General features: G+C 41.1%; 1 protein-coding gene and 1 long non-coding RNA gene across 4 annotated transcripts; one reads left to right on the top strand and one right to left on the bottom strand.

Annotated features, from left to right (window-relative positions):
• Window positions 1-5643: 5643 nt before the first annotated feature.
• C1GALT1 (core 1 synthase, glycoprotein-N-acetylgalactosamine 3-beta-galactosyltransferase 1) lies at window positions 5644-20014 on the bottom strand. 3 transcript variants are annotated; one of them, XM_072925551.1, is made up of 4 exons: window positions 19886-20014; window positions 13451-13690; window positions 11164-11831; window positions 5644-9981 (listed from the first exon to the last, which is right to left on the bottom strand). In XM_072925551.1, exons 2-4 carry the CDS (start codon window positions 13671-13673, stop codon window positions 9772-9774), a joined length of 1101 nt encoding a protein of 366 aa, XP_072781652.1. In that variant the 5' UTR covers window positions 13674-13690; window positions 19886-20014; the 3' UTR covers window positions 5644-9771. The 3 variants fall into 3 exon arrangements, with proteins under 3 accessions (XP_072781652.1, XP_072781654.1, XP_072781653.1); XM_072925553.1 differs by lacking the exon at window positions 19886-20014 and adding an exon at window positions 19220-19351; XM_072925552.1 differs by lacking the exon at window positions 19886-20014 and adding an exon at window positions 18792-19143.
• Window positions 19665-23275, top strand: LOC140682615 (uncharacterized). The gene is made up of 2 exons (XR_012054520.1): window positions 19665-19703; window positions 21447-23275. It is a non-coding gene; the product is annotated as an uncharacterized lncRNA (long non-coding RNA).

The raw sequence follows: 23275 nt of genomic DNA, 5'->3' as shown, positions 1-23275 counted from the left end.
AAAAGGACTTTTAGACCCATAAACCCCAGTGTGCATTAACCAGGACACAACACTGGAAGGAGGGCAAAGTCATCCTGTAGTTAGTAATGCAATCTAACCAAACAAATCCTTTCCCACATGATGGAAATGGCACAGACACAGAAGATAGTTTAACCACCCTTCTGTAATATGGGACTTTAAAGAGATGCTTAGTGTAGTGCTACTCAGAATAATAAACAGAATTTCCACAATACCACTGTTGCTCTGGAAGGAGCGGGAGATCATGAAGACTCAAAGGGTGATATGGGCACGATCCAGCACTGCTGATGGACAGGCAGGGGCTCTGTGGGCTGCAGAAGGGAGCTGAATACAAAGCAGCAGCAGGGACTAACAAGAAAAGACACGGAGGAGCTGAAGGTAAAACATGGAGGCACAAAACGTGCAAAGCTGACAAGACATTTTTAGGATTGTAGGATAATTCAGGTAGGAAAAGACCACAGAAATCATCCGTTCAGGATTCCCTCTCAAAGGAGAGTAAACTACAAGGTCAGGTTGCATTACTCAAACTTCTATACTCCTGCACACAGGCAAATATCCAAGGGAAGTGAGTTTCATCCTCAAACCTGACCCTGTTGAATAGTCCAAAGCTCCGAGAGCAGTCAGGGGGAGGGGTCAGGCAGGTATTAAATACAGAATGTGCTGACTGGCAGCAGGAAGCAAGAAGCTGTGCAGAAAACACACTGTGAAGGTGTTCCCTTGATGAGGTGCTCCTGCTGAAACATTTTGGAGTTCAGCCATTCAAGCATATTACAAAAGAGTAAAATCAAAAGGGATTGTCCTCTCTTCAGTCATTTTAGAGTCACTCCACTACTGACTGATAACTATCATGGGACATGCACATTCCTCATACCAGCATTTTCTTAGCTTATGCTCATCTTAGAAACAATACTCCTGCATACACACAATTATATATTTAAAAGTCAAAGGACTAGGTGGTCCAGCTGAACACGTGTAATTAACCTTTGCTTAACTGCAAAAGCCATAGGAAACCTCCTAATGTTTGTGGTTCATTTATATGCTGCAACAGCTTTCTCAGTCTCTCCTGGGCCCAGATATCTAGCCCACAAATATGTGTGGCTAATAGGACACAGCAAATTTTTTCCAACCATTCTTTCATACTGTTAAACATTTGTAATAGTTTCCTCATTTTGCCCTGATGTGAGAAATAAAATTCCTAGATGCTACATGTAAGAGAAACCCATACTCCCTCCTCTTATTTGAGCCTCACAAGGACTGAGACTTCATGGTGGCAGCTCACCACCAGTACCTATGGATCTTTTAGAAAGTTTTTGCTTTTAAAATATGGGTAAAATCTACAACTCTGACTCACAAAATGAAACAAACAAAAATAATTCAGCAACACCGAAACTGTTTGCTGCAAAGACCAGATCAAACCAGAGAGCCACCACACATCTGTAAGGCTCTGGTTCTCAGTTGGTATTGCTGACACTTCTTGAATAAGTGCTGGCCAACACATGGACTGGCACAACTGGGAATTTTGTGCAATTACAATAGGTTTTTATTAAATAATCAAGGCTCTGTGAATCTAACTTATTCTCCTGAATAAAGTACTAGTAGTTGTACAATTACTAATGAGACTCAAACGTTACTTTTGTATATATAGCAAGAAGATAGAGCTGATGCATTAGACTTCTCCCACTGGGAACAGTACCAATTTGTGCATATTCAGACCTACATTTGATAAGACAACTTCTATGTTTGATAAGACAGTTTCTGTATTTAGACATCATGAAGCTTACCCAAAAAGAAGACATGTCCAGTGTCTTTGGGAAATATTTCCTTGAATGAGTCTGAACAAGATATATGAAATGCAGCTTTGGAAGCTGGCAAAGAAAAGGTGCATAGAGCCCAAGCTGGTCGACAGGGAAATAGTTTAAAAGCAGGATGCTGTTGATTAGACTGACAAATGATGTTTTAACCTGGGTAAACAGACACCGCCTATTCTCTGAAAAAAAAAAAAACAAAAAACCTGAGTAACATTGGTCAGGAATAGGAACAAAGGCTTCATTGTCCCCAGGGAAACATTGCCAGCTTCTGAATACCAGTTTGCTTTTCTAAATGATGTTTGAAAATTTGTTTTAGACTTGATTACCCTACCTGTCCTTGAAACATTTACCATATTTCAGCTATGATTTCAACAGATCCTACAGTGGAATATGTGAAACCTGCTGTTTTCAATGCTAAATGGTCAAATGCTGGTGAAGCACTCTCCTGTGCCAGGAAAAATTTCAGACCCTCGGGTGTGATTTTCAGTTGATTTGGGATTAATCCCTGAAGACTGCTCATCTGGATTACAAATCTAGGAAGAATATAGGCTCGTTTACAGCCACATCCTCCACTTGAGAAATAGTTGGAGACAGTACTCCCACATTTAGAGTAACTAGATTGAAAGAAACATGCATTAAAAAAAATTAATTAGAGACACATCTATTTGTTTTGATTTCTGCCAAATACTCACTTGGCCCTAAGTTAACATTTTTGTTAAATCTTATGCTTGCCATCTCCAGGGGCAGGAAGCAGGAAGCCAGCACTTAACAGTACAACATTTGAGTGATTCCCAGTTAGAACTCATGTGGGACAGTGAAAGAAAAAAAACAACAAAAATCATAGTCCAAGGTTTTAAAGGTGCATGGTACTAATGCACATTAATTCCTAAGTCTTTTTTAGCATTTCTTTGACAGAGGAGGAAGAGTCAAAACCTTGACTCCCTGAGACCATGCGGGAACCAGCTCTGTTGGGGAACACCAAAAGCACGGGGTGGAACTGGGAAGTAGCAGCACGAGAAGGCTGATATGGCTCTTTAGGTGACTGAAGCTATTGAAAAAGCTCCTTTCCTTGCAGTCACTTAGAATTTTATCCTAGGAGGGGAATGAGAAGGTGCCAAGGAGTTGCTGGAAGCCACATTAGAAAGCCCAAGAAGCAAAACAGCCTTTTTGACTTCAAGATGCCAAAGTGGTGGGTTCACAGACATCACAGTTTGGTGCTGTACAACTGAAGAACAGTACTGCACACTTACACACCTCCTCAAGTAAAGCAAAGTTTACATGAAATAAGTAAGCTGCTCACATCAACTTTCGATGTAACAAACACCCCTGTGAAACGTCCATCTCTATTCAGATGTGAATTTGAAACCTACTATTGCCATGTAGTCATCTTTCTAAGACTCTTCACCTCTGTGCAAAAGTGAAAAATAAGATAGCAACTTCAGCAACGCTTGGAAGATAGTTGGAAAGCATGTGTTCCTTTCCAGATAACATTGCCACAAATAATTCCCTCTTCCCAAGGAAAAGATTTTTCATGCTTCTTTAGCGCAACTGGCTGCTGGAATCCCCAGCCAGTCCACCTGTCCATCCTACCAAACCGAGAAGTATTTTAAGCACTAAGTGATAAAACCTGGTTCCAACTCTTGCTTTGGAAGCGATTTGCTTTAGGCTGACTTTAAAACCTGCTGTAAGTCAGTAAGTTTACTGCAGACAGGTCTGTCTTGTGGGATCATACAAGGCCTTCAGCTCCCACTAGTGCCATGTACTCCTCAAACAGCACTTGGCAGATCAAATGGTGCAACCATTGACAGAAAAAGGAAGCTAAAAAGGGTAAAAGATGGGAATGTTTAAAAGACAAATCACACTTCCAAAGAAGGGAACACCTAAGCTATGGCAAAAGAATTGACACTTTCTTATCCTCACAGGTGCGTAACACAGAACTGGATGATGCTTTGGTCAGTACAGTGCAGACTCCAGAACTTGAGGCTTCAACCTTCCTAAATAAAGGAAAGCATGCAGAAGAGCATCTTTGGGGAAGGAAGGAAAAAAGGGACTATACTTGTCCTGTATTATTGCAACAAAGCAGGAGCATTATCCAGAATAGAACAGAGGGCTGAAGAAGTCTGAAAAGAAGCATTAAAAGGAGAGTGTGTGCGGCACAGCTCAAAACCACACTGGGTCCAAATTCCAGTGTTAATAAAAACAAACACAGAATTAGCCTCCCTCCAACATTCTTTTTACTAACCAGTGACAAAAACATCTTTATTGTTTAATTTTATTGGCATTTTAAGAAGTCTTGAAGGACTATGTATTAGAAAGCTGAAAAAAACTAAGACCTCAGGCTACATTTCTGAATTAAATAGACACTTTTGCTTTAAAAATACCAAACATCACCCTAATCTAGAAGTGAGATCCGACAATCCATCTGTTTTCCCAAGTCTGTCTTAAATGTATATATACATGTGTAACAATGAAAATGTTCACTGCAGAGCTCCGATTTTCTCACTTACTCCTCATGTAAGTCAGACAAAGCTCCTCACCACCAAATTTCAGGAACCCATAGAAGGGCTTCATTAAGGTGAAACATTGTCAGAAAGAAGGAATACTGCTAAACATTCAGGAGCAAGTGTTGGAATGAGCAATACCAAGGCTCATCTTTCCTGCAGCTTAGAAGAAACTTAGCAGTTCCTGGGTGTAAAATGTTTAACTTACTTATTTAGTTGGCACTAGTGGACAGGGAAGAGCTCTAGGAAAATTCCCTTGAGCAAGGGAAGCTTACTGTGGGCTGGCTACGAGAGCTTACATCATTTATGGACATTTCACTGTGCCTACAACTTCTGGTAAACAAATGGGTGAGTCTGTTATATAGTAATTTTTTTTAAAAGTCCAAAAAGCAAGCAAAGCAAACCCACACTTATGAAACAGTTTTTATCCAGTGTAGCAGATGTAGCTTTTGCTTTGGTCCAGCATTTTCATTATCCTGCAATGTGCTGGATGCAGCCTGATCCTGACAATTTGTAAATTACAGCAGCGCCATCACATAAAAGCATAACCTTCGTCTGAAACTTGACAGAAGCTTTTATGGTCTGTTCAATTGGCTCTTGTTCCCTTAAATATCCCAGCTTTTGAGCTCAGTTAAACTGGGTATCACCCGTTTCCTGCACTTTCAAATGGAACAGTTAATTAATCCAGGTAATAGTATTAGCAGGGTCTATTACAGTACTTAAGGTAATGACACACAGCTGTACTGTGCTTCTGCCAACACCTCGTCCAACAGCCAGAGCTCCAGATGTAAAGACACCTCCCAGCAGTCCATGTGCCAGCACTTCCACCTCTGAATGCTGTTCTGCACATTTAGGTTAGAAAGCACAACTTTTAAATTTTAACAGGTCTTTTTTTCAGAAAGAAGAGGTTCCCTGAAAGAATAAATCCTTTTTTTTTTTAACAAGGTGGTTAATTTTAGACAGTTTTGCTTTATTTCCGAGGTATCAGTTGTAGTCAGTTCACTAAGAATCTGTAATAACATGGAGACACTGAAGAATCAGGACAATGCAGCAACAGCTGCCTGCTTATATGAATCTGGTACTAGCACTTAAACATTTCACACTTTAAAAATCTATTATCTTTGTTTTCTGGGTAGCTTACTGTTTTGTTAATAACATAAATATAGAATCATAGAATCATAACAAGTGAGAAAAGCTTTTTGAATTTCCTGTACTCACCCTAGAGAAAAAGTAAGAATATTTTTATTAGACTAAACTGCTGCTATGCAACACCACTAGCATGCAGAAGGTGTAAATGAAGACAGACATGAACTGTGTATGAGATAACTTATTTTATTTATTCAATTCTCAACTTAATTTTGATGCTAAAAATTGGTCAAAGGCACTTCAAAGAAGGTATTTAAGAAACAAATCCTTATGGTGACCATTCCAGACAAATCACCAACTTTTATCTGTCATTAGGAACACAACTACCTATAATTGCAAAGTGAAACATTCACAGGTTTTAAGTGGAGCATACTGTCCAGCAGCAATATTCAGTTCTTTTACACTATTAATAACATTTGTGGAGTATTTTAAATACAATATGGTAAAACAAAGCAAATTACACTTTTGGAGTTCCACAGAAGATTTCTGGACAGAAAAAGGACAAAAACTGCCTTTCCCAGTGGTCCTGTATTGAGGGCTCTATTTTATCTGTGCGTGCACTATCAGCATCAGTAATAGGTACAGCAGAGAAATAACCCACACTTTTCTGTCATACAAAGACAAAACACCCTGCTCAGATAACAAAGCATTTATAAGAGGTCTATCTGCTACTCAAATACTGACATTTATACTTCTGCAAGCAGAACAGATCAAATGGTAATAGCTGAAGAAAAAGTGATTTTTAATATACATCCCTACCAAAGCAAAACAAAGTGTCCTTAAAGGCAAAAGTACTGTGAAAAGAGCTTCCACAAAATGATGGACAGCGTGTAACATCTTAAATAACACAAATACAGACTGCAAAAATTATTTGGGAGTGGAAGAAGATTAAAGCTGGTATTTTTCTGCAAACAAAGATTAATTCTCTTCTCTGATTAAGACTAGTGATCAGAAAGTAACTTCTTGCCATTGTCAATCTTTCTGAAGTGAAACCACATGAACAACTTTCTGAAGTGAAATCACATTTAACCACAAGTTTAAAATGTCACTGTCACACATGGGGATACTCCCACATCCACTGACTAGTAATTTCAAGAAAATAGTTCAAAATTTTTAGATGGGTAATTTAAATCACTATGGTGCCAATGAAAGCGTTTAGGTTTTCTAAAATTAAGAAACCTCTTTTAGAAACCAAACCACAGAGAAATAATCTACACAGCCTAAATAAGCCCATGCTGCTGTGCCTCAGGAAGTCTCTCCATCTCCTTGGGCTGCAAAAATTCTCAAACTCAATAAATACTTTCTCAAAGCACAAAGACCAGAGAGTGAAATAGCAGACTTACTAATATTAGTGTAATATTGTATGTGAAAATTATACTGTTCACATTCCAACCTTGTCCATTGAGGCTTCTGAAGGCAGTGAGATAGAAACCAATTATTTCAGAGGTATCAGCTCATGGTTATGGCAATACAATTCAACAGAGAACAATAGCTCTCTGTTATAATCACAGAATATAAAACCTGATACTTTTCTAGCTTGTCTGGAAAGAAAAATAATTCTTTGCAGTGCTGTTATGAAGGCAAAAGAAATAGATTCAGAGGCCTATGCACAAGGACACTTTAAAACAAAGAACTGACATTTGAAGAAAAGGCGACTTACTTCTCCAGGCAGGCCACCAATTTATCACAAGGTAGTATGTCCTTAGCCTTATCCCCTTCAGAAAGAGAACTTGCTCCTTTATTTTTCCAGTCTCTCTGCGGTCCTGCACATTTTGTGGAAGGGGATATTCCCACTCTGCTCTGCTAAACCCACAAGCCTCAGCTGGGCAGCCAAAAAGAACTAGAACTGCTGCTGAGAAAAGGCCTCACCCTCAGCAGTGACCTGGTTTACCTTGTTATCCCAGCAAACAACCTGTGTGAAGCTCAAATACCTTGCTTCCTCCTGTCCACCTGAGACTTATGCTGGATGAAACTGGAAAGCCAGAGACAGGATAGTCAGGACAGTAAGGAACATGACAAGGAAATGCTTCACAGGACAGCACAGGGCAAACATACAACACAAATCTGCAGAAAATATGCAGGATTAGTTCTGCCTGTTGTGGTAGAAAATCTTTAAATCCCCATGGATGAACTGAAGAAGAAAGCAGAAATACAGGAACTGTACAGCAGCTCAACAGATCTTTTACATGGGCTGAATTTACAAGGAGATTAGGTTGGGATCTCAATTTCATTTTGTAACTTCCTTAAGTATTCCTGAATATTTTAACTGTTTGTTTGAACAATGCCATTGGACTTATCAATTCCATATGGATTTCACAATACAATTGGTTTGTGCTGCATGTGGGATAAACACTTAGCTCACAGAAGGAAGCACCTTTCAGCATATTAACATCCATTGTCCTCTGGACAAGCATCCCTCTGACTACAGCAAACTGGAGACTTTCCTTTCTTAAACCAATGCCGTTATAATGTTCTACTTAAGCCAATTAACATAAAATAAAGTTTGTGTCCCTAACAGCACTTCAGAACAGTGCTGCTCATAAAGACCAACAGATTTAACCCTGCAGGAACTATTTAACCAATACTTGATAGATGAACTCAGCCTATGTTCAGGCAGAGAGGATGTATGCAGTATTTCAACACCATGTGCTGTTTCAGTAATAACCACTGTGCTGCAGAGCAATGATTAGAAAGAAAGTAATAGCTTTACTATTGGACAACAGAAAGAACTCCAATCTGTACTAGAACTACCTTTGGAAAAAAAAAATTCCAGTACCTTATGGTAATATCATCTTCCAGGAACATCCTGAAGGACCAGCAGTAGTAAATAAAGCTGTCTGCTACCACTATGTGCCCTTTTCAAAACCAAGACTGGAGGTAATTAGGTTATGTCCAAATTCATCAATATGATGAAGGTGACAAATAACAAAAAGATGAAGAAACTTCTGTTCAAGTGTGGAATAAAACACTACATGTCACACTTAATCCCATTCCCCATACTGCTATTCACTCAATTTGAAAAGGAGAAAACCGGAAAGTTTTAAATTAACTCTATAAAACATATATTCGACCTCTGAAAAAAATCAGTAATTAAAACACCTATTTTGTCCCACACCTAGAAAGTGTTTCCAGTTAAAAGGCAGAGATACTTACGAAGTAGTGGAGAAAATTAATGCACTTTGAGAGATTCCTGCATTCAGGCTTGCTCACCTGAATAACTACACAGTTCAAAAATAGTGAAAAAAGGATCATTTAACATTTTGTGCTGAAAAGGGTAACAAGAAGCAGATACAGAAAAAAAATTTAAAGTGGAAGAAAAAAAATGTTCAGAAAAGTGAAATTAAGTACTTCAACCAAATAAACTGGCTTTGGTGCAGTTTAAAATAGGACATTTCTGTATCTGAAAATTTTAACCTCTAGAGAAAATTAAAATGGAAACAAACTAATTATAATAGTGGCTGAAACCAAGTTGTTACAATGCAACTTCACTAAGATAATAGTGTTCCTGGTTTATGTGGCAGGTGGGAAAAGTTAATAAAAGAAAAAAAAAAAAAAAAAAAAAGAAAAAAAAAAGCCACAGGCAAATATGTAAGCAGCTTGTATGAACCCAGCAATATAAGCAGCAACTATTTCTGGTTACTCTCCAAAAATGGTTACTCTCCAAAAGAGTATTCCTCCCCAAAACTTCATATTGTTTTGCACAACAGAATTTAAAACTTTATAAGTAATTCATAGTAGTGAATTTTGTTTCTGAAACAATTCAGATTAATCTTGTGGGTGAAATTCTGCCACTCTGTTGTTAAGGCAAAGCAGATTGGAGAATCTAATTCCGTGTCCCTGCCTTACTTTTAGGGCAAGGTACACAACATAACTTCAAAATGTTGAGAATACTTCAGAAAGCCATTGTGGTCAGTTTGACTGGGCAGCATCCAATTTCTAATATTAGAACTGACTTAATGGAAAGGAAATAGAGGAGAACAGAAAACGGAACAGAAATAGAGTACGATCATCTGTGAACGTGTCCACTTATGGTTTTCATACAAATTCTCCCAAATATTATTGTACCAGAGCAACCTCCAATTTCACAGCTTTAGGGCCCCAAATCTTCATGGGCAGGGCTGCAAGGTCACACTATCCCAAGCAGTCAGAGCCAACACCAGACTCTTGTACACACAGTGACAACTTGATTTTTGAAATAAAAATTGCCAGGAGTAATTTCAGTCCACAAGCTTCATGCACACGTTTGAGGAGACTCTTACTCATTGTACTGGCTTCTTTTTGGTTTTTTCCAAGTCCAATTAGCTCTCAGAAGTTTTTTGCTTTAGCTTTTGATTATTCTCCAGTGCTTCATTTTTGCTCTGCTCTTCTGAATTCTTTGATGAATCAGGATTATACCTATACAAATACCCATATGGACGAAGATGATAAATCAAATATTCCAAATGATACATAGTCACAGAGTCAACATAGTGGAATGAAACTGCTAGATCGGAGCAGCATCCAGGACCCTGAAACACAAAACAAAGCAAAACAATCAGCAAGAATTGCAAAGCATGCCCTGGATTAAAGATCTGGGGAGAATTCAAATAAATACTTCATTTAATGGTAAGAAATTCACTACTGTAAGTCATATGTATACTTCAAAAGTTAATGTTAGGCAAGCAAAATGTACCAGACATATCTGCCAAGGCATCTTTCCAAAATGAAGCTGACAAAATCTCTTGCTTCTGTGATCAAGCCAGTGAAAAAACTAGCTGCCCTCATTAACGTCAGAGGTTTTCTGCTTTTCTATACTTAATTTTTGATGCTTGTCTTTAAACAGCACCAAGAAGCAGCAAGCAGGTGTAAATGAGTAACATTTATATATGAAACAATAAATGCCTGTTACTTATGTCAGCATACAGACGGAATGTATAAGCAAAATGTGACTGTACCTGCACCTGTTTGTGTTGACATATTATACAGTTTGGAGTATTGTCAGAATCTAACTTCCTACTGATAGAAAGTTGTTACAAGTAATTGCAGAATTTTGTTTTAAATGTCTTCATTTCATTGACATTATTAAGAGCTACAGGATCATTGTTAACACGTTTGTCACAACTTATATTTTGTAGCTCAAATTTGAGAACACTTTCCTGGAGCACAGTTTTGGGGTTTCTTTTTTCAGCAGCTTTGATCACAGAATTGCTAATATTTCAAATCCAACTGGAACTAAGATGAAATATTTAAAGACACTAAAGAGAACAATTGCTATTACCTGTCATTCTTTCAATACTTATGAAGTTTGATCAATATAGCTTGACTTTGTTACCAGATGAAGTAGTCTCTATCCAAGCACAGGCAACTTCCATTCTGAATCAGTTACAGATGGAACTGTCCACAGCTCAGCTGCCCATGCACTGCAGCCTTAGCTAGAGCTGCTGCCTCCTGACACACTAAATACAGTATCATACAGCTGGTTTAAGCTACAGAAATGCTTTAGCTGCTGAATACAAGTATAAAAATAGATTGCTGCTTTACAATGAAAAAAAAAACTACTGAAGAACCAGACTCTTTTTCAGCTTTAATATGTAAAAAAATCCAAATTCTGTTTTTGAATTCTGTCACCTAATTCTAATTCACACATCACACGCTCGCACACATCATAAGATGCACTTGACAAAATGGATACCAGGTTCCTCAGGACTTACCTCTACAGCAGGATAGTAATTGTAATTCCAGTACCAGAATGTTTTTGGTAGGTATCCTCTGATTAAGTGATGTTCTGGAACAAATGGATGAAAGGTTTCTCTACCACTTGTATCCCTAGAATCCCCTGCTTCCACATTGATGATCTCCATGCATTTTCCTAGTGCCAGATCTTCAACAGAGGAACTGTGAGTGCATTTGTTCGTTTTAAATGCAGCAACAAATCTCTTCAGAGCTTCTTTGCTCAGAACATATCCTGCTCCTCCACTCATGTAGCCCTGCTTCACATAAGGCTTAAACCTTCTTCCAAAGTAGATTGGTTGTTCAGGACTGTATTTTGAAAGAAGCCATCTCAAATTGTCCAGTATAACATATGTATCATCATCTGCTTTCATAAACCAATCAGCATCATCAAAATAATGGTCATATACATATTGAAAAGCTTTAATAGTCTTCCAGTAGAGTTGGTCCCTGCCTTCTTTGGTTTCTAGGCCCACAGCTGGGAAGTCTTTATTTTCCTCAGAGCTCATAAAAAGTACTTTATTACAGCGTTGGGCCCAAGTGGCCTTAACATGCTTGGCTTTCTTTTCTAGATTTTGAGGTCCAGTCATTACCCAACACAGTATTTTCACCTTGTGATACAGTCCTTCTGCAATATTTTTATCCTCATCTAAAAAAAGAGGAAAGTTGTAAAACCATATTAGACATGATTGCCAAACAAACTAACAGCAACCTCCCCCCTCCTCAGATACTATTTCTAGATAGAAAAGACATGCAGACAGAAAAGAGGCTTTTGCTTCCAAATGTAACAGTTGATGAAGACCATGATAGATTCTGGAAGGAAATAAGCAAGACTCACTCTCAAAGATTAAAATTCTTAAAGCTGTTTCAATTTCACAAGATAAAGGAGAGTGTATGAGTCATATCAAAATGGGTGTCTGTTAATGAAAGTGTGGCTTTAGCAAACCTTGATTTCTACATAAAAACTGCTTAGAGGCAACATCTTTATGGTCTTGGAAGACTAATGAAAATTTTAAAACAGAGTAATTTTGCCATTCACAATGAATACAACTTAATTATTACAACACAGAAAGGTCAAAAAGCTAATAAGCTCTTTTATTCATGTTAACAAAGCCTAATGAATATTTCTAAACAAGCAAAATATGTTTTAAGAATAAAGCAAATGGTAAACCAGAAATAATGTATCAGATTACATAATTTAGGATACTATGAAACTACTGTTACTGTTGATAACATGTTTTTATTTGCACCAATCCAGCAGAATAAAGACAGTTATCAGAGGTGTGAAACAATGTTTTTCAAAGCATTACTTGCTCTCAAAGAAACATTTTCACTTGATACATACAGAAATATTTTAACTCATGTAAAAGAATATTTCATGGCCAGTGAAATCTGCATAACTGATACTAAAATATTCCTGCTTACACTTTATGCAACTATAGATCAGATTTCTCTCTAACAAAGTTCTACAACTAGATGTGAAACACTCACACACTCATTTTACAACGTTTGGAGTTTAAATATGTCTAAATAACAAGCTACTTACTAACATCTTCAGCAAATGCATTGCAGTGCAATTTTTCTCATCCAAGCTGTGCCTACTCAAACAATTCTCTGTATTTAGTATTTAGAATGAACTCATTTAATGAAATATATAAAATGAAAAAGCATTTCTGAAGTATTGGATGGGTCTGCCTTCTCTGGAAAAATAACCAGAGTGCAAGAGAATTTCTCTGGTTTTGACTACAAACAGCAATCTGTGCCTGGACTGCTGTGTAATCAGCTTAGCAAATCATGCCCACAGTGACTCCCTTTGCACCCCTGCTTCAATTCTGTGTTTTACTAATCATACCAAGAAGCAATTAAAAAAAAAAAAAATTTTAGCTTTATCTTAGAGGCTAGATCAAAAGTTAGAAGCGGTCAAAAATTAGCTTGTTAAGATAAAAAGCAACCCAGCCACATCTACAATGCTAGCAAAGATATCTGCTTAGCAAAACTACCATTTGGTGTCAATAGCTCATTTGAGAAGTTAATGCTCCAGACATGTCTGGATACAGAAGCTGGACAAACAGTTGGACTCTAAGGAAAAAAAAAAAATACTACTGTAATAAAAATGTAAACAAAGAAAACCACCATTCAGTAGACCTCAGGAGAAAAAAGTTATTTAGATGTAACCTGAACATGAGGAAACTTCGCAGTGAAGAAGCAATGTTTTGCAATGCATGAAAGGGGAGGACATTTGCTAATCAGCCAGGTGTAACAAAATACCTTTATGCTGTCCAACATCTGCATTGAAATCCATTTGTCCTTGCAGCTGATTGTTGTCAGTATCTGCAGAGTGTTGCCCATGTGGATCATTGTGAAGAACATGAGGCTGGATCTGAACCTGTTCTTCTAGGATAATGTTAAACAGAAGATAGCAGACAAAAAATCCTATTGCTGAGCCAAAAGTGAAGGTTAGAAAGTTCACCAAAGATTTAGAAGAGGCCATCTCCTGAAGGTGAGACACTGTCAAAACCAAATGAAAAATACATTAGACTTAACATAGAAATAAAATCTAAAACTATAGGAAGAAATTGAGGACTAAATCTCTGAAAGCAAAGAACTCAGTCCTAGCTCAGTTTCAGCTCCCTCGGGCTTGCACAGAAATTTAAGTGCAAGAGCAATGCAAATATCAGTATGAAATTGTATATTCATTGATAGTGGCTGCACAGAAAATACCTACTAATCACATTTATACAACATTTAAACAAGAATGTATACACTGAAGTGCAGTAGCTTTATAAAACTTTTTTATCCTCTTCAGCCTACAAAACTGAACTTTAAAATGTAATACCTAAATCTTTTATGAAGCTAAAAGATGACCATCAATGGCAATCTACAGGTCAAGATACAATATGGTCACAAGATATTCTTAAAACTCCGGCCAAACGTATATTACAAAAATTCTTAACATATGTCAATCACAAGCAGATTTCGAAGAGTTATAAAAGCATATCTACTCCCAAAATAGGGCAGTTGTCCTTATACTTTTAGGAATTATTACTGACTTTGAGAAAAAAGAGTAAGACAACATCTGAATTTTCATATAGAAACACTAATTTTTCAAAGGAAGAGAAGAAGAAAGTACATCAGCCTTGAAGCCTCTTCTACACTTCTAAAACTGTATTGCAGTAATAAAAAAACCACTTTGTATCAGCCACACCCTTGCTCCTCAAAAACTACAGGACCTGGCTGATCATTTTTATTAAACCAAATCAGCAGCTATGCCTGCATAAAGGGAGTTCTATGCATCAAAAATGAGTGTAAATTTCAACATATTAAACACTTGAAAACCAGTTTCAAGTTTTTGAGCGTTTTTGATCTTTGGAAAGAGTTGAGCTATTTTCTAATAACTCATGACTAAACTACAAAAACATTGACTGTTAAATACACACTGAATTCAAGCCAAAGCCTTACAAACAAGTCAATGATGTTCCCTCCATTAGGATCATTATTAATGACTGTGAGCAGAACCCAATTTAGTTCATGAGAGAGCCCAAAAAAGAAAACTATGGACTGCAGAGAGCATCGATGAAAATCATTGATCAGAGAAGAGCTGCAGCAGCACAACAACTCATTTAGCCTGCACTCCGTCCTCTCCCGGCCTGGGCAGTGTATTGGAAACAGCGTGTCCCAAACAAGCTGTATGAATCACTGTGCAGCAACACACACTCCAAATTCTAACTTTCTGTCTGTTCCTCTGCTCTCCTGAAGGGAGAGCAAAGGATGGAACATGTGTGTGCATGCTGTTAGATTGGCACTTTCAGAAATCCATCAGATTTACTGTATGCATGCAGATCGAGAACATTTGGGAGTGAAGCAGCTCTCACGTGTGGTACTGCTTTTCTTTCCACACTGCTAGAAAAAGGAAAGAAAATTGAAAACACAAATCAAAGCACAAAATAAAAATCAAGAAATGTACAGGATGCATATAAGGGTGTATATACATATATACATATATTCAAAAATTATTATAACTGTGGTTGATGAGGAGCTGTAGTTCTTTAATATGAACAAGCACATTAAGCAATTTTTTAAATTGCACATTGACTTCCCTAAATTCAGTACTACATCTTGGTAGAGACAAGTGATTGCCTTTAGAAATTACGTCACAAAATAAAAAACTGACTGTATAATCATTTGTGACCCAGGCCTTGAAAAAATTACTTGGTTTACAGGTTTATTTCTATTGTCTTGTACATCACTAAATTGAGAAGAAAATGTGAGTATTTTGATCAGATACCCCAAAAAAAAGCAAAACTCCCAAAACCTTTACCAAAAAGCCATGCATACAAGCAGCCTATGACAATACAAAGGATCTGCTGTACTAAGATTATTTTTTTGTTTTTGCTTTCCTCACTTATCACCACAAAGTCCCCTCAAAATTTGCAATACACACAAGGAGATGGTCAAAATAAAACAATGCCTCCTTTTGTTATACTCAAAGTGGGGAAATATACAAACCCATGCATGCCCACAGGGTACCTACACCACCTTCTAGAAAAAAAGGTTTTCACTGTTCTACTTTTCAATAATAGGTATCTCTCTGCCATAGAATTTCAGTTATCTGCTCCAACAGCTGTTAAAATTACTCCTGCTAGGAGAGAAAAAAATGAAAATAACTTGAAAATAATTGCTGCTCATTTAAGTATGAAATTATGTACAACTGAATTCTATAAAAAAAATTGTATGTGCAGAAAAATGAAAAAAGTGCACCCATCACATTGGAAATCAGAAGCTGATCTGGCAGTACTTCACACACAAAGAGGATTTCTCAGGGCAGGTAGTAGCTGTACTTCATATTTGATACAAAATGCCCTCTAGTTACAGTTTTCAATCTAAAAGAATCTGCTTATCATTCTATCAATTTTATACCAACAGAATGGGTTACTATAAACATGTGTGGGTGTATATGCACATGTTTATAAACTCCAATAGTAAACAGGAGAAAAATTTTTAATTTTTATGGTATCTTGATATTTCACATAAATTGAGTCTTTTAACTTGACAGCAAAAATAACTAAACACTACAGCATTACAGTAGAAGAATCAGAAAATGCCTAAAAGGAAGGTCAGTTGTCAGATGATAAACATCCCCACTCCTTGCAGACATTCTCTTCTACACACAGATTTCGTCAGGGGGAAGACACGCAAAACAATTAAGGCCAGGTTGGATGAGGCTTTGAGCAACCTGATCTAATGAGAGATGTCCCTGCTCATGGCAGGGGGTTGCACTTTAAAAGGGGTTGGAGGATTCCCCTTCTCCCAACTCAAACCATTTTGTGATCCTTCGAGTCTATGACATTCAGAGAAGGAAACATCTATTTTTACTTCTTGAGTTAAAAAATACACTATGTTAAAAAACACCTACAATAAAAGGCTAGGTTCGAATTTAATTTATGCTCCACTGCTCTATCATGGAAGCTTAAATAAATACAGATACTTAAGATATTCATGCAGGTAGCCCTGTTCACATCAATCAAAACAACAAATATTTTCAAACTCTATCACAATGTAACAGTCATTTAAGATTTGGTTTCATGAGTCAACAATTTCTACATTCTCAAGCTTATAGAAAAACTATTTTTCCTGTGTTAGGGGCTGCTGAACCTGGCAGCACACTGACAACAAGGCTGCTGAAACTCCATGTGCCCAGATCCAGCCAGGCTGAGGCTGTATTCCCATAGCTGTGCATGCAAAGATGCATATGCACATGGCTGACCACAGAGATCAGCACAGATAAAAGCAAGTGTTCATGGAGACACAAACATGGCCTGGCCTTATGCTGCTCCTCCCCATAGTGGCCCAGGACAAAGGCCTGCTACTGGGGCATACACACATACACACAACCTACCCAGCAACCCAGCCTGAATCCTCAGACTCCCCAGAGCCCTGCTCCTTGTCAAGCTGCCGACCCTCTCATCTCACTAGTACCTGTCCCACACTTACAGCTGCCTCAAAGCCCGGCTCCCAAGCCTCTTAATCCTACTCACTGGCTAGCCCGGTGTGATACTCACGAGCAATCACACGCTGGCATCCTTGCCAAGACTGCACCCACGCACTCCACTCTCCCCAGTGACGGGCACTGCGGACACACCAGCCCCTGGCTCACAGGTCCCGCTCCGGCTGCTGGGCATTTAGGACTCACTCCAGTCCCTCCAGCTGCTGGCACACCAGACACAGAGGTCCCTAGAACTTACTGTGCTTCTCCAGTTGCTGGCACTTAGAGCTCAGTATGCACACGAGTGAGTCCTGTCACCCAGCAAAATAGCTAGAAAGGCACCTTAATGAGGAAAGAGGACAGAATCTGGCAATCTGGCCTAGGACACAGTCAAACAGACTGACCAGCCACTCGTTTCTAACTGAGCAGGCTCTTGTTTTCCCATACTTCCTCCTCAAACCACCTTCCTTTAGTCCCTCCCAGGAGCAACCCATAATTTTGTGCAGTCACAAGATGCTTTTCTCTTGCGTCCCATGTGACCCATATTATCTAGGCAGTTATCCCCCCCGATCTTGTGGGCTGTTCCAGCCAGCCCTGGGAGCTTCTCTTGCTGCACGTCACACCCGGGCAATGGGGCTGGTGGCTCCCCAGTGACAGAACCAGGGGCTGACTCCTCTGGTGAGACTGTGCCTCTGTTCATCCTGCTAGTGAGCCTTCAAACATGTTAATCTAAATTACTGCTCTCACCCTGCTGTTCCACAAGCCAATGGAAATTTAAGGATAAACCATGCAATATGAAAACATGAATAAATGGCAAGAGCTTGGCCCCACCACCAAAAGAAAACAACCCAACCACTTCTAAAATTAATACTTTCACACAAACTCAGACGAACATGTACAGAAACACATTAACCAAAATACCAAACAAAGAAGCAGAAATACCCCAACCCGAAAACAACATAACAACAAAAAACCCAAAAAAAACCCACCTCTGTAACCATCAAATCTGGGATTTTGAAATTTACAGAATGCAGAACATAAGTCTAATTTTAAACATGTTTATCCCACTACCATTCCATAATCCCTTTAAGATTCGATTAAGTTAAACCTATATACAAGGCTGATTCTTTCTTGTATCCCTTACTTAGGAATCAAGGGGGAATCTCTGAGGCCCCATGATGAAACAACTTAAACGTCCTTTGAGAGCTGCATAATTAGTAATGAAATTGATCTCTACCACCACATCCTTACCAGTCAAGCAACACATCAGAATAATTCGACCAAAATGTAGAAAAAAACATCGTTAGCTGTGCAAACACGCTTTCTGCTCCTTAAATCACATATACTGCTAGCTACTCTGTATATTCACATGCTTATGAAATGCTGCTAAATGCACAAGTTGTGCATTTGCTAATGTCTGCATCGAGGATTTCTGTGATGCTCTGCAGTTTCCTATCGACTAAGCACAGATCGTATCTTTCCACTTAAAATATCTAATGCTATAAGCATTTCTTCCAAAATAATTCCTGTTTGTTCTACCAGAAAATACAAACCATCAGAGTAAGCTACTTCGGCATAGGAGGCCAACAACTGCACTGAAACGAGACGTGTAACAATCCACAGTACCGGTGAGCTGGAAGAAGATTTGGCTTCTCCTTCCTCATTCCAAAAGCTGACGCCGTCCTTCGGCAACAAGTGCCGAGGCCGAAGCGCGGCTCCGCAGGGCTCTCCCGGCGCAGCTCGCTACCGAGCGTCCGCCCAGGAAGTCCCGCTGCGGGGCGGGAGCAGCGGGGGCACCTTGCTCCCTCCGCTGGGCTCCCAGGGACTCGCGCTTTTCCAAGGATGCCCCGGCTCCGGCGCCGCTCCTTCCCGGGCGCGCAGCCGCGGGCGCCCTTCTCGCCGCCGGGGTGACGCGGAGCGCCCCGGCCGCCTCTTCCCGCCCGGTTCCCGCGGAGAGGAGGCACCCTCGGCGCCTTCTTCCGCGTCGCCCCCGCGGTTGGGACGCTGCCCCCCGAGGCCCGACCTCGACCCCGCCGCCCCCGGCCCCCCCTCACCTCTCGGGCCGGCGGGGCCCCGGCGCGCGCTCAGCCGCGCGACAGCGCGCGGGCACCCGCTGGCCGCGCGCAGGGCAGGCCCCGGCCCCCGCCGCCCCGCGCCGCCGCCGGCCCCATCGCGCGGCCGCCCCGCGCCGCGCCGCGCGCCGCCCCGGGGCGGGAGCGGGGGCGGAAGCGGCGCCGCCCCGCCGCGCGCTCATTGGCCGGCGAGCGGGCCGGGGGCGGGGCTCTCGCGGCACGCGCCGCTTTAACCCCGCTCCCGCCGCAGCGGAGGCTCCGCCGCGTGGCAGCGCGCGCCCGCTCGCCGCGCTCCTGGTGCGGGAGCGGCGCGGCCCCGGGAACCCGCCCCTCCCTCCCAACCCACCCGCGGGGAGCCGGGCCGGGCCGGGCCGCCGGCAGCCCGCGCCGCCCGGCGGTGGGCGAGGGCCGCCGCCCCAGGCCGAAGCCGTCCGCAGCACGCGGTGGCTCGTCCCGGACATGGAGGGTGCGGGGAAAAAATGTCCCGGGGGGAAGGGGAGGGCGCGGCAGGGACTGAGGAGCGCGAAGCGGCCGCTCCCCGGAGCTCCCCGCAGTGGTAAGCGGCGCGGCGCCCCGGCAGTGGCTGCGCGGGCACGGCAGCGGGGAAATGCCCGCGCAGCGCTGTCCGCCCGCCCGGACCCGCGTTACCTCGCTCTCGCCTGCCTGGTCCTGCCGGGAAGCGGCAGTGCCGGGCGCTCAGGCCCGGCTGCGGAGCTCCGCTGCGCTCCAGCCCCCCATTTCCCTCACTTCGCCTGCCTGGAGCCGCTGCTCTTCCAAAATACCATTAGGCAACTGCAAGGGAGGTTGCTAGGATACCGAGCCCTCTGCAATCGCTTCTTACCTCCCTGTGCTAACGCTGGCTACCTTTCCGACAGCTCTTGACGTTTATCTGTCGGTGTTTTTCTTAGGGAAAAAGCATTAAATAGCAGGAATTTTAGATTTGGAAGGTGTTTTTCATTATAGTGTAACTGAAAAAAATAGCATTTTGCAAGCACTGGGTAGATAATGGCACTCTGCAGTAAATAGATAGAAGGTTTGTGTTGTGGGTTTTTTTTGGGGGGGGTTGTGTGTGTGTGTTGTTTTTTTTAAATACTGGGTGCAGGTATGTGCAGAGAAGGACTGACCCATGCTGAGGGCCATTAGTGTTTCTGTAAATGGAAGCCATTGCACACACTGTTCTTGGTTTTCCTGTTCCATCTTTCCACCAGCCTGTCCATAAGTTCAGTCCAAACCATAGGTTTCCCTCATCATAGCTGTAGATCTGTGTATTTTTCCTTCTGTCTTCTCAAAACAATTATCACCTCAGGGGTGTGCCCTTTCATCTCCATTTTCATGTCTATTTTTACTACTTTTTCTCTGGACAATGGGTCACACAGAACCACAGAACCATGTAGGCTGGAAAAGACCTCCAAGATCACGGAGTCTGACCAAACACCATCTTGCCAACTAGACTGCGGCACTAAGTGCCACATCCAGTTATTTCTTGAATGCCTCCAGGGACAGTGACTCCATACGTCCCTGGGCAGTCCATTCCAATGTTTAACAACCTTTTCAATGAAGAAATTCTTCATGAAGCCCAATCTGAACCTCCCCATTCAGGCAGCTTTGGGGGTGATAAGGTCTCCCCCTACCCCTTATTTTTCTCCAGGCTAAACACCCCCAGCTTCCTCTGCTGCTCCTCATATGATTTATTCTCCAGACTGTTCAGCAGCTCCATTGCTCTTTTCTGGACATGCTCCAGTATCTCAGTGTCTTTCCTGAAATGAGGGACCCACAGCTGGACCCAGCACTTGAAGTGTGGCCTTGAGTCATTTAGGAGATGCTGAATGTACCAAATTTAGGAAGCTCCCACATTACTCTGAGTCATAGTTTCTCGTTCCTGCCCCATCCCACTCTGCTACCCCCTTTAAATAAAAATTACAAGCAACTTGGTGAATAGTATCTTCTTGATCTAGTTTCATGAGAAGAAAGGGAAGGCTTCTTGTAGGGCAGAATTTGATTTGCTTTAAGAAAATCAACAATAAACAATAACAAAGACAATGGCAATTGCGAAGGCTGTAAAACAAACAAGTATGTGTCTATCTTCTTGTTTCCCTTTTTTTCCACCCCTACCAAATTTGGATAGAATTACTGTTCATCCCATGTTCAATGCATGCTTTAAATTCCCAAAATAGATTAAGCAAAGTTTTCAAACTGTTTTATATTCCAGATAATTCAGCATGTCTGAGTCGAATACAAGACTTCTATTTTGCCTGGTGAACTTTAAACCCTGGTCTTGCATCACAAGAGTTGTTCTGTCAAGGACTATCAAGGACTGTGGCCCATAAATTTATGCAAAAGGGCTACACTTTTTTCATACTGACATGTTCATTGAGCTGTTTCACTCTGTTAGGCTAGTTTGAAAAGGAAATTTCAGAGAGAGGGTAGAATGTGCTGTAACTTAACAAAAGCCACATCTTGCCCATTAATAGTGGTACATATTAAATATTTTTGTTTTAACAAATGTGACAGTTTTGGCCATGTTGTAATGGCTGTTTATTACTTTATGGAGATATTTACATACCACATACATAAGCAGGTTTTCTTGGTTGATTTTTTTCACTCAGGGAGAGATGAGCAGTCTCTCTCACAGCTCTCTAGTGGGAATCTCTTTCAGTTCGGGGTAAGGAAACAGGCCCCTCCAAGGGACTGCCTTGCATGTGTAATGGTAGCAAACACTTCCACAACTTCTCTGCAGCACTGCTTTTCTCAACACACTGCCTCTGGGTGGATGGTCAAGGGAAAAGCTGTTCTCTTGTTCCGAGGCAGAAGGGAGAGCAGCCTGGTGTTCTGCCTTGCTTCCATGACACGCACATCTACGTGACCACAGTCCCTTTCTATACAAATGTACCACTGCTATGGGAGAGTCTCCTCAGCTGCTGAGAAAGCCCAGCAGTGTTGGGAGACACAGTCCTATCACAGTAATATGGCAAGGAGATTCACACCACTTACCTTCTGGCACATGTGGCTAGGAGCAAATGAAAGGAAAATTAAATTTCTAGTATTTAAATTTTAAAACTAATCAATCCCTTTGGTCTTCACATCAGTAAACACAAAGAATGAGACCTTCTCCTACCTAGGAGGGCCAGCCATATTCAACATAAAGACTGTTTTGACCAGGGCAAAAGCAGAGTAGCAGGCCCTTAGTCCCTCTGCACATCACTAGGGAGGTCTCTGTGACATAATTGGGCATTTCGGTGTTTACACCCTCTGGAAGGCACTCTGGAGTACAAACCTTCTATAAAAGCCCACTCAAAGATCAGCTACTGCGTTCAACTACCCCCATTTCTGTGCAGGGGAGTCTGGAAACAGGTTTTTAGATAGGAAAGCTCACACAAAAATAAGGCAGAAGGCAAAATGCAACAGCTGCTGTGAGGCTCTGCAGTTTGGCGAGTCACTGACTACAGACATATCATTTAAATATGTCTCGAGTTTATCTGGATGTGTATTCAATTACCATCTATTAAAAGTAGGGTAGTTATCCTCTGTTAATTGGGCAGTTAACTTTATCTCTTCCACAACCAATCCTCCTTCTGGGGAGATACCTTCTATTAATGGGTCATTGAGTGTCACTGCATGCCTGATAAAAATCACATCATCCAATCTGCCTAGAGAGAAGAACCAAGTATTCCTACCTAGATATAATCTGAGAATTACAACAACAGAAACAGCCTTTTCTACTGGATTCCTAGAGGAACAGTCTTTCCCGACTAAATTCCAAGAAGAGCAGCTGTCTTCTCCACTGAATTCCCAGAGGAAGACCAGGCCCATCTACAGCACCACTCGGCCTTCAGGAGAAAACTACACCCTTCTACAGGATCACTGCTTCAACAGAACCACATCTGCCACTCCAGGAGGACTGCAGCCACCATTCAACTGGACTGCTGCCAACACCCTGACCCACAGGGTGTCAAATCGTATTCTGACTCTGTCAGTGGTTTTGTTTGTACTGTTGCATTTGTATTTTTAAATTTTCCTAGTAAAGAACTGTTATTCCTA

Source organism: Taeniopygia guttata, chromosome 2 (assembly GCF_048771995.1).
Source record: "Taeniopygia guttata chromosome 2, bTaeGut7.mat, whole genome shotgun sequence".
Classification (NCBI taxonomy): domain Eukaryota; kingdom Metazoa; phylum Chordata; class Aves; order Passeriformes; family Estrildidae; genus Taeniopygia; species Taeniopygia guttata.
Note: the sequence above shows the minus strand (reverse complement) of the source record. Positions and strands in the feature narration are given on the sequence as shown.